The following is a 17,500-nucleotide window of genomic DNA, read 5'->3' on the forward strand; positions in this document are numbered from 1 at the left end:
CAACAAACCATTAAGCATGGTACACAGTAGGCTACACACCACACCTTCATTCTTTATGTAGGCCACAACAGAAGCAAAAACAAACCCCTCCACAGAGTACCTTAGCAAGGAAAGCCCGGATACGCGACTGGTATATCCAGCACAACGTCACCACCACAACACAGCTGCCTCTAAATAGACTCAAGCCCCGCCACCCGTACACCAAGGCGGCACAAGAGCTGCTCAGGTCCACCCTGAGGTCATGTCTATAGAGGCATGGCTGGCAGCAGCCTGGAAGCAGGAGTGGGAGTCAGCCGGGCAAAAACACATATCCACCATTACATCCAGGACCCGGGAGGCGGCCTTGAAGGAGAGGAACTGCCACGCCGGCAATGGACCCTGCTGAACCGCCTGCAAACTGGGGTCGGACGTTTCAAAACATCCATGAGGAAGTGGGGCCTGCCGGACGGAGCAGCATGTGAGTGTGGGGAGTTGGAGCAGACCGCTGATCACGTAATCACCACCTGTCCCCTGTATAAACCACCCTCGGAGGCCTGTCCTGATCAATAAGACAGCCCTCCCCCTATCCCATAATGCACCAAAGCATTATGGGAATTGTAGTCCAGGAAGGAAGTGAGCCCAGTATCCATGACATCACGGACACCTGGAAATACTAAAATATCTAAAAACACCAGGAAAGTGTTTCTCGTCTCCCACACATCATTACAATAAAATATGGTTGCAAAAGGGGTGAAGTGTATCTTTAAAATATGGAGATAAGAGTATTACAGTCTCAAGTAGGTTAACAAAAGGTCAAGCTACAGTTGAGTCCACCCACAGCAGTAAAAGGTTTGTTGCGAGCCTGCAGGAACGCAGAGCCCATGGTCAATTGGCCATAGGTCATACTGTACACCCACTGACCATTCATGGCCAGTACTGTAGGTTTAGCCAGGGCCAGGAATAGAACCTGTGACCTTCTGTTTCCCAGACAGCCTCTCAACCAATTCATTTACGACAGACCTGTTTTAGTCTGCTCATAAGTATAACATTTTGCCTTATGTCATGCACCATGGCCCCCTAACCAAGAATTACAATACAGAAATTAAATCCTTTTTTTTCATGTCATTATGTCATGATTTATGTGTGGCAATTTAAATGAAGCCTGATAAAGCCCAGGTTGGAACCGGTAGACACCCTACCTACTGAGCTACTGCAAACCCAGGATTGATTTGCGAGAACAAAGCCATGCACAGCTGTTTATTTACATATTTATTTGTTTGCTGTGCTTGATGTTTGATGTCATGTTATCTATGCTGCTGCATTGTCTGAAGGAAGCCGAACCAAAATAAGATTTACTCTTTATACCTGTACACAAGATGTAACAATAAAGTACAACCTTGAACCTTATCCATTGTGTTTTTTTAAGCCATGTCCATTTTTCCACATACAAACTTGTGTGTGTGGAACGTTTCACACAGATTGCTCAAAACATATGAAGTTTCATTGCTGTAGGTCAAACGGTTCATGAGCCTGTTCAAAGTCAGCATTTTTCAAGTGAGTGCTATAGACACTGACACAATGCCAATGGCTTCATATCTCTCTCTCTCTCTCTCTCTCTCTCTCTCTCTCTCTCTCTCTCTCTCTCTCTCTCTCCCCCCATTGTCCAAAGGCTGGCACTATAGAGCTATTAGAAAGAAGAAAATAAAGGCAGGAGACAACACTATTTGTTTGTTTTTCTTCTTATAAATTATTTGATCGGCCCAAAACATTGTGTTCATTGTCATGATTTGTCACGATCCGAGTTGGCTTTGTCCGCGGCGTAACCGTCTTTAATTAAATACTTTAAGAAAAGCCTATGGGAAAAATGCATTGGGATTCATTTCCTGGGCCACTCGTCATTCTGAAAGGGGGAGGGACTGCGACGCTCTATACTAGTGCCAGCCTTTGGACAATGGGGGGAGAGAGAGAGAGAGAGAGAGAGAGAGAGAGGAGAGAGATATGAAGCCATTGGCATTGTGTCAGATTTCCTCCAGAAATGTAAGTACATCTGAAATACCTCTCAAATGCACAGGGTGTGAAGTATAATAAAATAAATACAAAATTAAATAAAAACTAAATGAATATATGTATGAATGAATTAATTAATTAATTAATAGTATTTCAATCATCGATCCAATCAATACATGCATTACATTTGTATATCATTTGGATAATCCACACATTCATAATGGACGTAATCTTTAAAGGGACTGCTGGAATCCTAAACATCATTAAAATAAGATCTTGTAGCAAAAGGGGTGAAGTAGGCCCTTTAATGGCAAAATTGGTTTTGGTGAGAAGCAGAGAGGCTTGTGATTGGAGTGTATCTTCACGCCTCATCTCGTTTGATTCACATGCAGGAGCTTGAGGATAATTTGGTCAATGGACCCTTATCTGTGAAACTGGCCACTATTCAGCTGTGTCCCAAATGCCCTCTGTCTGTCTGTCTGTCTGTCTGTCTGTCTTAGAGAGGGGCCTTTTCCTCGTCCGTCCGTCCGTCCGTCCGTCCGTCCGTCCCTCCCTCCCTCCCTCCGGGTGGACATAGAGAGGGGCCTTTGCCTCATCAACAGCTCGGCCCTGAGGCATTCAGTGTACCGGCTTGATGATTCCTCCCTAATGCTGATTAGAGGAGGAGGAGAGTGCACCATGCACCCAGAATACCAACAAGACCCACTGCCTGCTGTCAGTGCCAGGGGACTCACACACGCATACATAAGACACTTGGACGTTTGAGAATCGTATATTTTGTTGCCGTGGAGACATTGCAGGTCCAACACTGTTACTTTTCAGAATCCACTGGACCTAATGTAGTTATTTTTTTGTCAGTATCTCTTGTACTTTTCGTTGGTTCAACATTTATGAAACCCACACACACTTAACCACTCTCACATGTTTTTTAAATAGCTGATCGACAAAGGCACTAACTCACTAAAGGCAGGAGCTCTGTTTTGCTACATTTAAGTGACTGTAGTATACCAGAGAGAGAGAGAGACAGAAGCAGGTGCAGGAGTGGAGATTCAACAATAATTAACCTTCATTAACAAATCAACTGGCACGCGCACGCGCAAACACACACACACACACACACACACACACACACACACACACACACACACACACACACACACACACACACAAGCAATAGTTGAGCAGTGCGATCCAATCAGCTGTACCAATAATTAATTAAACATGTCTGCTAAGAAGTACCTACATTCTGAGTCATCATGAAGCCTCGGTACCCAGGCTTGTATTTTCGTTTGCATTCGACTCAAAAATGAAAGCCTTAGCCTGGGGAAACGCATTCGAAGCTCTGGCATAGGAGGCACACTTCCCTGTATTTCGCTAACCAATAACAGTGCAGAGGCGCGTTAGTACACATAGTACACATAGTACACATAGTGCATGCATAAACTTTCCTTAATGATTATATCTGGTTTATATTTTAATTATTTTTCTAATATTAAGGTTATTTTTGTATTGGGGGTGGGGAGGGGGGGGGGCGGAGCGGGGATCGCGAGACATGGCCAAAGCATTTCTGTGGGTCCCCAGCCTAAAACGTTGGGAAACAAAGAAAGAGGCAAACATTTGTAATCGCTCTACAAGCTCACAATGTGTTGTAGAGCTTGTATGGGGGGGGGGGGGGGGGGTCCCAAGTTTAAATAAATACTTTTTTGGGGGGGGGGGGGGGGGCGGGGGGTTTCTCATGGGCTGAAAAGGTCGAGAACCTGATAGAGAATCTATTTCCTTCGACCAATGGAGATCATTGATGTTTCTGCTCTAGCGGGCGGTGAGCCATTCTGACATTTAATCGCTGAATATAGTGCAGCCGCTGGAGCGATGTCAAGTGTGTGGGTGTACACACCACACGGTATGTCAACGCTGACATTCACAGGTTAACATGCCAACATATTAACATGCTGTAGGAGAATGAGAGAGTGGGATACATGTCTCTACACACACTTGTATTACTATACTAGAGTGGATGTCAACATTTCAGAACATACATTTTATGAATGGCATTTGTACATTCTTTTTCCATTTTAGCGATTACCCAAGCAAACAATGACGCTTGTGGATCTGGTCGTTTCTGGACCGTATAAATCAGGCATAACGACCCAATCTGTGTTTCCCAACCTGTGTGCCGCGGCACTTTAGACATAGGGTTAGTTATTTAGGGCCTAATTGACTAACCCTAACCCTATGTCTAAACCTGACAATGTCCTAAATAGACTCTATCATAGTGTTATATATAAACTAGAGGTACTTAACGAGTACTTAAACTACAGCTGCATGCTCTTTTGCTCATGCATGTATTTTGCTTGCCTGCAGTTCCAGCCTCAGCCAGTAGGGTAGGGCAGCTTCACAGTTTCCCAGCCACTCTGAGATGCACAGCAGCCATTACATTGGAAAGACGTTGGGCCTCTTCTTATTTTCTTCACAGGTCTTACCAATTATACTAATTAAGGTCCTATTTAAAACATAAAACAACCATTTCTGGGGACATTTGGCCCTCGCAAGTATAGTAACACACACGCGCACGTTTAAGAGCCCCGGGCGTTGCCGCTGCACACAGCTCCTATTGATTTGACTTGCCGGCTGAGGCTGTGGTTCATTAGGCCAAGAAATTAAAATGGGAGTGTGGGCGGGGCACTTAACATCAAATCATGAGTCATGACTGACCTACAAGCAGTGTTGCAAGATCCTGTGAGAGAAACAAGCAGACAGGTCTACGAAAACAAACCCAAAAGAAGCGACTACTGTACAGGTATAGGTCGCATTTGGTGGGTCCCCAACAAAATGACTTAATATAATATGAATATGAAGAAAAAATAATCAACCTGCAAATACCAATAACTGTGACTATACAGAAAAACAAGCCCAAAGTTGCTTATAATAAACACATCACATCGCAACAGTTACCGCAACGTTGATGCGGTAACTGTTGTATGTGTATGTTGTATGTATTTGGTTAAAATGGGTAGGGTTTAAAAAATGTGTGTATGTATTTTAAAAGGGAGGGCTTTTTTGTAAAAATCCCTGCCCGCAATACCTTAATAAATTTACCGTATGTATGTATGTATGTACTGTATGTGTATGTGTATGTGTATGTGTATGTGTGTGTGTGTGTGTGTGTGTGTGTGTGTGTGTGTGTGTGTGTGTGTGTGACTGTGTGTGTGTGACTGTGTGTGTGTGTGTGTGTGTGTGTGTGTGTTGCGCGCACACGGGCAATTGCATGCACATGCGTACATATCTCCCGGCCTATAGGCTCTGCAGTCACAGCTAACGCAGCACCTAGAGATGACTGATGTCTTTGTTAAAAGAGAGAGAGAGAGTGGGAGCTGGGTGTTCTCTCAGAACAGACAGACAGACAGACAGACCTGGTGGTCCTCTGGGACACACTGTATTCTCACAGAGAGACAGATAGTCTAGCGTTCACAAAGCACATCGTTCCTTCTTGGAACCTCATTAGGTTTCACAGCACAGGACACATAGGGCTCCATTTTTGTCACCGCTAAACCCCTTATCCCTAAACTTCTTTGCCTTTTTTTACGATCTACATAATCTGTGCCACTCTTGTACTTGGTCTGCTCTTTTTTCCCCCTCTACACCAACAGTCGTTGCCGATAATAGCCGATCTACAAGCACACAACGTGACGCAAAATGACGTGCTGTGAGCTTGTACAGTATGTAGAGCCACTGTTTGAGGTGAATGCGACCCCCCTTTAGTAACTCAGAGGACGCCCTAGGCCTAGGGTTCCCAGACCGCCTGTTTAAGACACACATGAATGATATAGAGTTTAAGTGCTGAATGGGGGAGGCCACTCAAGGTTCAAGGTTGTGCTTTATTGTTACATCTTGTGTACAGGTACTTAAGAGTAAAACTTATTTTTGTTTGGCTTCTTTCAGACAATGCAGCAGCAATGTTAATATAACATTAAACAGAAAACAGCAAAAACACAACAAACAAAAGGATAGAATATAGAGTGCAGTATAGAGTAGAAAAAGAGTACCATATGTACTGTACATGTGCATGTTTGATTTGTAGTAGCAAAGTTAGTTTTGCGGAGTCACAGATATGATCAGAAAGAGAAGGATGAAGCAGGCTATATCGTCAGGCACCCGGAACTGATGGTATAAGTGAACTGACACTGTGGGAGAGCCAACCCAGGGCCAAGACACAGCCAGGAGGGGAGAGAGAGACGCACCACTTACGTAGACACAGTGCAGCGTGACAGTGCCACTAACATCACTGCAGAGTGTAGACACAGTGCAGCGTGACAGTGCCACTAACATCACTGCAGTGTAGACACAGTGCAGCGTGACAGTGCCACTAACATCACTGCAGAGTGTAGACACAGTGCAGCGTGACAGTGCCACTAACGTCACTGCAGAGTGTAGACACAGTGCAGCGTGACAGTGCCACTAACATCACTGCAGTGTAGACACATTGCAGCGTGACAGTGCCACTAACATCACTTTAGTGTAGACACAGTGCAGCGTGACAGTGCCACTAACATAACTTTAGTGTAGACACAGTGCAGCGTGACAGTGCCACTAACATCACTGCAGAGTGTAGACACAGTGCAGCGTGACAGTGCCACTAACATAACTTTAGTGTAGACACAGTGCAGCGTGACAGTGCCACTAACATCACTGCAGTGTAGACACAGTGCAGCGTGACAGTGCCACTAACATCACTGCAGAGTGTAGACACAGTGCAGCACGACAGTGCCACTAACATCACTGCAGTGTAGACACAGTGCAGCGAAACAGTGCCGGCAACATCACTGCAGAGTTCAAGACCCTGATGTTAGACAGGAGGGTGTGGAGGACAGCCCTTCAGGAGTCCCGAGTTGGTGTCGGCTAGACCATACTCTCGCATCGCAAGTGGTGGTTAATGCCCCAATCGTGGTTGTCACTTTACATGTAAAAGCTTCCTATTCTGTATACACTGTAGAAGAGAGAGAGAGCTAGTTTGTGTGTGTGTGTGTGTGTGTGTGTGTGTGTGTGTGTGTGTGTGTGTGTGTGTGTGTGTGTGTGTGTGTGTGTGCGTGCAAACTATGCCTGGATTAACTGTTTGATGAGCCCAGCAGTTCCATGCCAAAAACAGATGGGTACCCCAGGGTACAGTTTAGCACACCAACGCTTATGAAGTTGAAAAGAGCGGGATTCAGAGGTTTAGCAAGATACTTCTGTGTAAAGTGTGGAGCTAAGCACAGATGAGGAAATACCATCCTCCACTATAAACTACTCACATTAAAAGGCCATGTCCACAGAGAGCACCTTTCTTGCTGGAAGTGCCAGTAGTCTGCCATGCATTTCTATGGTAAAGACACGCCACTGGTGCACCAACGCCGAACAATTTTAGCACAATGCCCTGGGAGCTTCAAGCTGGATCCTCCTACATGGCTGTCTGACAACCTGCTAATTTACCACGTTGAATGGTCACTTAGTTTCAGCTCAGATATTTGTGATAATAACGCCGATCAGAACATCCAACCTGGGGAGAGCCAACTTTCACCCCTGTGTCAATCACCTAATGTGATCCTGGGCTCTACACACATTGGTTAGACCAGTCATTAGTCCTACAACCTATCTCAAACCCTCACCCTAACCCCCCACGGGACAGCACACCAAAACCTAACCTTAAAGGCCTATTCATAGTCTGGATTTTCGGTGGTGAGGTGACCACCGCTCCGGTTTGCTCTTCACCGCGGCTTGTGACGTCATGTTGTAGTTCGGTGGTCACCTAACCACCGAAAATCCAGACTATGTATGAGCCTTAAGCCTCTCCCAACCCTTAACACACCCCTCACCAACCTTAATCCGGTCGTTTTAACGCACCCCTCACCAACCTTAATCCGGTCGTCTTAACGCACCCCTCACCAACCTTATGTCTAACCAATGACCCGTCTAAACTAAGTATGCACCGGACAGACTTGAACTCATGCTTCCTTCATGCATGAGTGTCCAAGTTGCTCCTTTACACCCGACAGCGGGGAGCAGGGGCGTTCCTACCGTGACACCGACAACGCGATTGTGTGGGGGCCCATGACGCCTGAGGGCACACCCAGGTCGGGAGAAAAAAAGAAAAAGAGGCGACAAAAAACAAACGGCCGGGCCCCTTAACAATATATTGTTAACCGAGGTTGATTTTAAGCAAATTAATATTTTATAATCTGACCATGTATGATCACTTCCACTTTTTTAATCATATCACAGATGACCCACAGGTTCATCAACCAAAGTCATTCAGCCTGACACGCTTTGCAACGCCACCAACGACGAACTAGCTCAACAAGCCCAAACCCTCGTAGAAAAATACAATCATGACTTAACCTGTCAATTCCCCATTTAACTCGAATCATTCCGTGAGTGCCTGAGAGTTTTAGCGAAGTCTGCACTGTATTGCTGCTTTTACTAACCATTCCAGTCACAGTGGCATCAGCCGAATGTTCATTCTCGAAATTAAAGTTGATCAAAAGTTATCTGAGGAGTACAATGGGACAGGGTCACCTCAGTGTACTTGCCACTCTGTCCATCGAGAATACCCGTGCAAGCCAGCTGGATCTGAAGGACCTTATAGATGTGGAGGGGCCAGTGGAGAGAAAATCCCGGAAGGTTCACCCACAGTATAAGGTAAGCAGAGCGCAGAGGCAAAGCCTCTTTATTTAATTACATAATTGCGGTCTAATTTTCTCTCTTTTTTTTCTCCTCTCAACCTGAGCGCTGTCCAAGGTGCTAATTCAAGTGGCCTGCTGCCTGTGGGTGGTCTTGAAACAAAGATTTTCATATGGAGCCTATGGACATTGTTGTGTTGGAACGTTGCTGCACATATTACATGGAGGACTTGAGCATAATTATAATTGGCACTCTAGTCTAGACCATCCTGCGTCAGGGCCACTGGCGGGGAGTTTCCCTGCATGGTTGGACGTAGTGCGTGGAAGGAACACGTTATTCCAACCAGTTCCTTTCCCCTCCATCAGGCGCCCTGGCTGGCCAGGGGGAGGCAATTTAGAGACCAGAATTGCTGCATGTTTTTTGTGAGGGTACCTACCTACCCTAGGGGACACGGGGAGAACATGCAAACTCCACACAGAAAGGCCCTTTCGCCAACCCCCGACTCCGGTATGGGCACAGATGACACGGAGGAGAGAACACGCCGCCAGCACCCACAGCGTCACAATCGTTTCCATGTTGAAAAATGTGCATACATTTTCAAACTTTTTTCAAAAATAGTGGAAATAGTTTATTTAAAAGATTAAACCACGTCTATATATTTAGTTATAATTTTGTTTGTAAATAAAAATAAATAAATGTGTGGTTATTTATCATATGTGCACGAAGCCTAAAAGGTTTTTCTATTGTTCAATGCAAAAAAACACAATTAAATGGTTAATCGCAATTATTTCTTGTGTGACAATTAATTGTCAGCTAATGTGTGATCCTGACAGCCCTACATGTGAATGATATGGACATCCAAAGCCTTCTGAGACATCTTACAGATACAGGAATGGATTCTCCACAGAGCAGTGCCCTGTAAGCCAGGTGTAGCCAATCACCTTAATGGTATGCCTCAGTAATGGCTGCGCCCAGGGCACCCCTCTGTGGATTAAACTATAGCGGTGGTTTTCAACCTTTTTCATATCAAGGTCCATTATTTATTCAGCATTTGAGCTACGGACCATCATTTGATGAGATTTAGCCTCTCAGAGCCAAAACTTAGAATATGTTGTTATCGTTGGTTAATAGTTTACTTTACTGTATTTATGTGGTACCATAGTTGAGATAACAGGCAAACCATCAAAAATAACAATTATTCTACATTCTCTAAATGTGCATATACTTATTGTAAATTAAGCAATGCAGATGTTTAACAATAATTTTACTCTACTCGTAAAATGAAATCCATTTGATTTCAGTATACACTCAATAGTTCATCATTTAGCTGGGGACCACCTGGAACCCCCTCAAGGACCACCGGTGGTCCCTGGACAACTGGTTGAAAGCCACTGCTTTATAGAAACACTTTATTGAATACTACTTCAGGCTGTCAATCACCTCTTCATCACAATAGATCAATAGAAACGGAGTATACACCATATTGACCACATGGACATTGACCATGTTATTATTGTCATTAGATGATGATGGATAGCCCGAGGATACGCTATAATTACACATGTTACCTGTCATATTCAGTAGAGCCTGATGAAGGCTTGTCGATTCCAGGCGGATTACAGTAGTGACCGGCACATTCTTTTTCATCTTTGCCAGCTATGCTAATAAAGGCTTTTACATTTAAGCCTTGGATCTTTTTGAAGTCCACGTGAAGTACTTGATTGATACAGCATTCCCACAAAGGAAAACAACTCATGTGGCTACCGCATGTTTAATATATTTCAATTAGGGATGTCCCGATCGGATCGGGTGATCGGAAATCGGAGCCGATCATGTTATTTTCAAATCGGGAAAAATATATTTTTTTATTAAAAAAAAATAGTGTGTTTAAATAGGCTTGTGTCTAATGTAAATCTCAAAGAAAAATGTATAAACAATGATATTTTGTGAAAACTGTCATGATTATGCTTGATGCTTGTCCTCCTGGAGCACTAGCAGTGGCAAACACCCATGATGAAAACAAAGAAATGCAACCCCCACTATGATTGGCCACCCTACCTGCCGGCGTAACTGATTGGCCAAGCTTCGCATAAGCAGTATAAATGGAACGACTTGTATCGTTCCCGACATGACCCCAGTAAACATATACGTGTAGCAGACGATGGGGACGAGTTGGGACAACACTGACTGGGTAAGTCAACATCATCTTGTTGGTAGAACGTGGCCCGAAATATGAGCACATACCTCTTTCTGTTGACCCTGCTTGGCCAAGTAGATGGCACTGTGTTGACACAAGTCATCCATACACACTGGCAGGAGATGATCCTGGAAGCCATCCCCATCTGAGAGAGAGGTAGAGGGAGGGAGAGAGAGAGGGAGAGAGACAGAGACCAAGGTAAATGAAACAAAACAAAACAACAAATATTTGTGTGGTCCATAAAAAGGGGTATGTGACCCCAAATGGGTCACAACCCAATGTTTGGGAAGTACTGCACTTAAAGCTTTGTCATGACACTGAAATTATCAAGTGTTTAAATATGTATTTATTACATTTATTTATTGCTTGCAATTGTGGACAGTAGCCAGGTCAGATATACAATTTGATAAAAAAACATGTAAAAACACTCCTTGGGCTAAAAATGGGCATAGCCACTTTTCCAAATGTCCTCATCACATTTGTGATGATGCCTATGGCCATTTTTAGCCCAATGAGTGGTTTTAATTTAGGCAAAACAAATGCATGAAAAAAACCCTAGATTGTCCCGTAACATGCATAGGTTGTTAATCGTACCTCAACTGAATATCAGTCTTTGTGGGGTGTGTTACTAGACACTTTTACAAACACATTGGCGAAGACATTTATTGGTAAGGAATTTATCCTCAGATGTTATTAATATCCCCTGAGTGACTTCACCCGCTGTGTAGGGTTCTCACGATTGCAGTGACGTACGATTAATTGTCACACAGATAATCACGCTTAACATTTGTATTGCGTTTTTGCCATTGGACATTGGAATAATATAAAGAGACATTGCATTTCTGTTTGACTTTTAGGATTCGTAAACCAAAGATGCACAGAGCAACTTGCATGTCTGCCTTCTGCCAGCCTCTGTAAAATGTGTCATCCAGCAGAGAGCCTTTCCTTTGACAGCAAACTCCCTGGCATACAGATCACATTGAAAGATTTTGTCAAAAACAAAAGAGAATTCAAGCTAAATTGAAGACAAAGTGAAGACGAGAAATCGCTCATTTTGCCATTCCTAATGATACAAATTCCATGGTTTATTTTTAACAACTCATGTTAAGTGCACCAGTTCAAACAGGTGTACAATTTCAACACAATTCATCTAGCACATAATGTATCAAATGAAAAGAGGCCCATGTAGGTTTTTTAATTCAATACCCTTTGTGTCTCTGATTTATAGCATCATTTTGCAGAATGCATATTAAATTATGCAAATCGGTTATCTGAAATCCATAACTTGAGGCTCTGGGGAACAGATCATTTGCATTTGCACTGAAATACTTTAAAAAACAACAACACATGGAAATCATGCAGATTAATAGACTGTTATTTTCATTCTTCGTTCATTAGGGTTCTTGAAGGCATTAGGGGGAAGGGGAGGATTGTCTGCAATAGGCTAGATGGGGTAGGCTTAGCTGCAACACTTTCACTTCCAAGGTGTGATTTGGGGTCCTAAGGATGAATACCAACATGTTAAAACCAAAATGTTGAATTGTGGGTTTGAGCTCACATGCCCTTTTGATGTAAATCAAAGGGCATGGGGGGGGGGGGGGGGGGGGGGGGGGGTACTACCTGTCAGTGGGGAGTGTTGGGAGTGCGGGGAGCATGCTCCTAAAGAATGTTTAATTTAATATAACAAATTATATGTTTGGCATCTGCCACCTGAATTAAGGTGACTTGATTGATTGACAACAAAAAGGCCTGTCAGCTCAAACCAACAATGCAATATATATATATATATCTTTTAGTGTTGCTGTGTACAAAAACGTCGGTAGCATAGCACTACAAATTAAATACAAAAAAAACATACCTCTCCCCCTCTATTTCCCATTCCATGTGCATTAAGTCTTAACGCCAGCTTCCAAAGCCCCCTCAGGTACATACAGTATTTAAAATATTTTCAGCAATGGCATAATCATTGGGTATAGATCTCGTTGAGCTTTGTCATTTTGAAAGAAGCTCTCAAGTCAAAAAAGTAGTCTAGTGGGTGTAGAGGTAGACTAGTGGGGGGGGGGGGGGGGTTACCTGTAGTATAGGGTAGGAGTACAGTAGGCTTAGCCGCAGCAAGCTATATCTGACAGATAGACTAAGGACTTGTGTTGTACCCTGGCTAATAATGAATAATGCATTAGACCCGCTGTCACTTTGAAAAATGCAATTACCTCAGAGATAAGGCAGATGGCCTGTTTTGTCTGGCATATGCTGTGCATTTAATAAGCGTATAGTGCTAGAAACAGTACAGCTAACAGATATGCACAGCATGTGCATGCGCACACACACTCACACTCACACACACACACACACACACACACACACACACACACACACACACACACACACACACACACAACAACCAAGAATGGACACGCACACAATCAAGCATGCAAACTGCAGCAATACTAACAATTAGCCTGACAGGGTGCATCGGTTCCTCAGTGGATACATTCACTGGTGAGTGCACGGACACACGCACACACGCAAGCACACACACACGCACACAATTTTAAAATGTTTTTCAAAATAGTAAAAAAGGCAAGATAATTAGGGTTAGGAGTAACAGCTTTAGAGTGAGCATGGCTTAGTCAGTAGTTCTCAAAGTGGGGTCCTTGACTCCTTGAGAAGGTTTCAGGGGGTCCAAAGCTAAATGAGTTAATATCACACCAAATTCAGTCCAACAACTTTGAACCACATCTTGCTTTTTTTAATCTAGAAAATACCACAGCCACAGCCAATTATATTTCCGGTAATTGTATTGCGACCAATAAGAAGGCCTTTCAGGCTATGGCATGGTGGAATCTCATTCGGGGACTTTTGATATAAAAATACATGACCTAGTACTGAAGCACCGGTCTTTCATTGCCACCCCCAGTTCCTGCCTACTGAAGCATGTGTCCCTAGCGATGACATCAGGGAACAACAGCTTTCTACCTGTGGTCCACCCTGAGGCTACAGAGAAGAAGGGAAGATATAACCTCATTGTCAGCTCTGTAGCAGTGGCCGGCAAACTGCGCTCTTCTGGATCGGACCAGTGAAGAAAAACAGGGAAGGTTGTCTCCATACATCTGGCCAGCTCATTTGTGCTTTCTGCACCAGCATCTTCCTTTAGTACGGCTATGTACTGGGCACGCTTTGTTGTGTGTGTGTGTGTGTGTGTGTGTGTGTGTGTGCGCGTGCGCATGCTGTGCATATGTGTTAGCAGTACTGTTTCTAGCACTATAGACAAATCCACAGAGGGTTGCCTGGATGCGGCCATTACTGAGGTGTACCATTAAGCACAGCAGCACTGATTAGCCACACCTGGCCTACGGAGCACCTGCTCCATGGATTACACCTCAGTAATGGCCGCGCCCAGGGCACCCCTCTGTGGATTTGTCTATAGGGCCAGAGCGTAGGGAGGAGTTTCGCTCAGAACGGGTTATTCTGGTAGCCATTTTCCTGCCTACCAGTAGGCTATAGTAGTAGGCTGCTACATTTAGACACATTATTTATTTACTGCGGAGAGAACACGTTTGACTGATCACTCGTGGTGTTTTCCCCCCTTTCCTTTTTGTTACGCCTGCTGGGGAAAACTGAAATGAAACAAGAATCCTATGAGCTATGGTTGGGGATCTGCTGAGTTTCTTATGCCAGGATTCAATCCAACGACCTAGTACTTCGTGTCGAAGTGTCCTTCCTTGAGCAAGACACTGAATCAACAGCCGATCTACAATCTGATCTCTCTCTTTCTCTTATGATTGCATTAAACTACGTTAAACAATGTTAAACTCACTTTGCCACTCGATTTGCCATTCACTTTATAACATTAAACCTGCACTATGTAACTTTCCTGTTCTACCTCATATTTTAACTCGGTCTCCTGCTCACCATTTGCAACCACTGAGCTACGGTAATAGAGTCTGCCTGCTTGCTCTTGGGAGAAATATTGACCTTAACGAAACTGGAGATGACACATGCAATGACGCGCGCGCGCGCACACACACACACACACACACACACACACACACACACACACACACACACACACACACACACACACACACACACACACACACACACACACACACACACACACACACACACACACACACACACACACACACACACACACACACACACACACACACACACACACACACACACACACACACACACACACACACACCAAGATGGTTCATCTCCCCTCTCACTCATACATTATTGCCAATTTCGGGAGAGGAAGTTTGTTCACTAAATATTTAATGGACCCCACTAGCTACCAAGAGATTAGCTGATTAATCTCTGCCTATTTCTCTATGTGTGGCTGCTTGTGTGTCTAATTCTGGGTCTGTGTGTGGGTGCGTGTGTGTGCATGCGTGTGCATGTGTGTGTGTGTGTGTGTGTGTGTGTGTGTGTGTGTGTGTGTGTGTGTGTGTGTGTGTGCACTTCTCTATGCCTCACAAAAATGATGTGGCAAGCATTCAAATTACATTGCAAATTACTTTCTTTTGCCTGAAAGTGACCACATCTAAAATCTATATCTACAAGTATGATTATTATTATCCAAGTACAATTAACCCATTCTGACCTGAGATCAGATTCATACGAGGTTTCCACTGGACACACACTGGTCTGATGAACCCATTCTGACCTGAGATCAGATTCTAAAAATGTCAGTCGTTCTTCGAATTTTTCAAAAATAGCAGACCTACAAGCTCGTAGCGCGCCACTCGGTGGCGCGATATGAGCTTGTAGATCTGCTATTTTTCAATAGCTAAAGCATAACATGATGCTAACACCAAAATGGGTGCCCGGTCAGAATGGGTTAATCAGCTCAGTGGCATTGCGGATAGAGTGTCCGCCCTGAGACTGGGAGGTCAGGGTTCCATGTGCCAGCCTTGGTCATACCAAACACTATGAAAATGTCACCCAAAGCCTCCCTGCTTGGCACTCAGCATCAGGGGTTGGATTGGGGGTAAATCCCACGACATACTAGCTTCAAGCCCAGGGGGTGCAACAGAGACAGGAGATACACTCCTGCCCTGTGAGCCACATGGCTCTATATGACTTACTGTACTATCAAAGTACTATTCGACTGGCAACCTCCACTCTCCACACACCTAAATCCTCCAAACCCTCATGCAGGAACAACCTATGAACCATGGACGACCGGGCTTTCTGCTCCGCTGCCCCCGGACTGTGGAACGCCTTCCCTGCCCACCTGAGAGCACACCAGTCGGTTGACTCTTTTAAAGGGACACTTCACCCTTTTTGCAAAAAATTATATGTTAATGACGTTTAGAAGCTTTAGAACACTTTCCTGGGGGTCTTTATGTGTGTAATATGTGGTTTTAGATATTTTGGATTGTAGCAGTGAGCCTGTTGTCTCTGATGTCATGGACACTGGGCTCACTTCCTTCCTGGACTACATGTTGTCTCAGTAAGACAGCTCTCCCCCCTAGCCACAAGGAGAAGCAGTGCACCAAAGAATTATGGGAATTGTAGTCCAGGAAGGTAGTGAGACCAGTGTCCATGACATCAGAGACAACAGGCTCACTGCTACAATCTAAAATATCTAAAACCACATATTACACACATAAATATCCCCAGGAAAGTGATCTAAAGCTTCTAAACGTCATTGACATATATTTTTTTGCAAAAAGGGTGAAGTGTCCCTTTAAGAGAGGACTAAAGACCTATCTTTATAACAAAGTTTTTTTTTGTTTTTGCTACACTGCTCTTGCTTCTAAGCTTTATACCATTGTGCTTTAAATGGTTTACTTCAGTTTGTACTTGTTACTTGCGCAAGCAGAGCACGCAAGTACTGCGAACCGTTGGGTATGTATGTCGGTGTTGTCCACCGGCCAATGGGTATGTATGTATGTTGGTGTCCTCCACCAATATACCGGCCATACCCATTGGCCGGTGGACAACACAGACAAACATGCGTACTTTAGTTACGTCATCAAGAACAGCGATCGACTGGGTATGTACATGTACTATGTATGTCGGTTTATTCCGCCATCCAATGAGGGACCACTGGTCTTGATGACGTAACTAAAGTACGTTTCAAATTTGGTATAAGGTCAATAGGGGGTATACAGTATATCGGCTGGGTATGTATGTTTGTGTCATCCACCGGCCAATAGGGGGCCACCATTCTTGGTGACGTAATTAATATCTTAAGGGTCTTACATGTTTCAAAATAGTCCAACCGACATCCGTTCATTTCTCAGAACGGTCTCTGAGCCGGAGACGTCAGCTGAGTCAGAATCACTTCATTTATTAATTTCCGTATGGATTTAAATACATGAGGCTGAGGTTGATGGTATTTAAAGTGATTCTGATTTTCAGCCGACATATCTTCAGAACCATCGCTGCTTTCACTGCTGGCTGAGATCTGACATCCTGATGAGGTTATGAGCAACACTGGCTATCACAGGAAGCCTATATACCATCTGACAGATCTACAAGCTCACATCCTGGCTACCACATGAAGCCTATATACCATCTGACAGATCTACAAGCTCACATCCTGGCTACCACATGAAGCCTATATACCATCTGACAGATCTACAAGCTCACATCCTGGCTACCACAGGAAGCCTATATACCATCTGACAGATCTACAAGCTCACA

The 17,500-nt window shown here is 44.1% G+C and overlaps 1 protein-coding gene across 2 annotated transcripts in view; it reads right to left on the bottom strand.

The window, feature by feature from the left end:
- itfg1 (integrin alpha FG-GAP repeat containing 1) overlaps positions 1-17,500 on the bottom strand; it is a 145,664-nt gene that overhangs the window by 77,347 nt on the left and 50,817 nt on the right. For both annotated transcript variants that reach the window (XR_013963816.1, XM_080759570.1), the window contains exon 9: positions 10,885-10,982. Coding sequence is in view for 1 of the 2 variants with exons in the window: in XM_080759570.1 (XP_080615696.1) it covers positions 10,885-10,982 (98 nt within the window). In the remaining variant the exon portion in view is untranslated. The remainder of the gene's footprint in view (positions 1-10,884; positions 10,983-17,500) is intronic.

Source organism: Protomyctophum bolini (genome assembly GCF_963924005.1).
Source record: "Protomyctophum bolini genome assembly, chromosome: 1".
In the NCBI taxonomy this organism is placed as follows: domain Eukaryota; kingdom Metazoa; phylum Chordata; class Actinopteri; order Myctophiformes; family Myctophidae; genus Protomyctophum; species Protomyctophum bolini.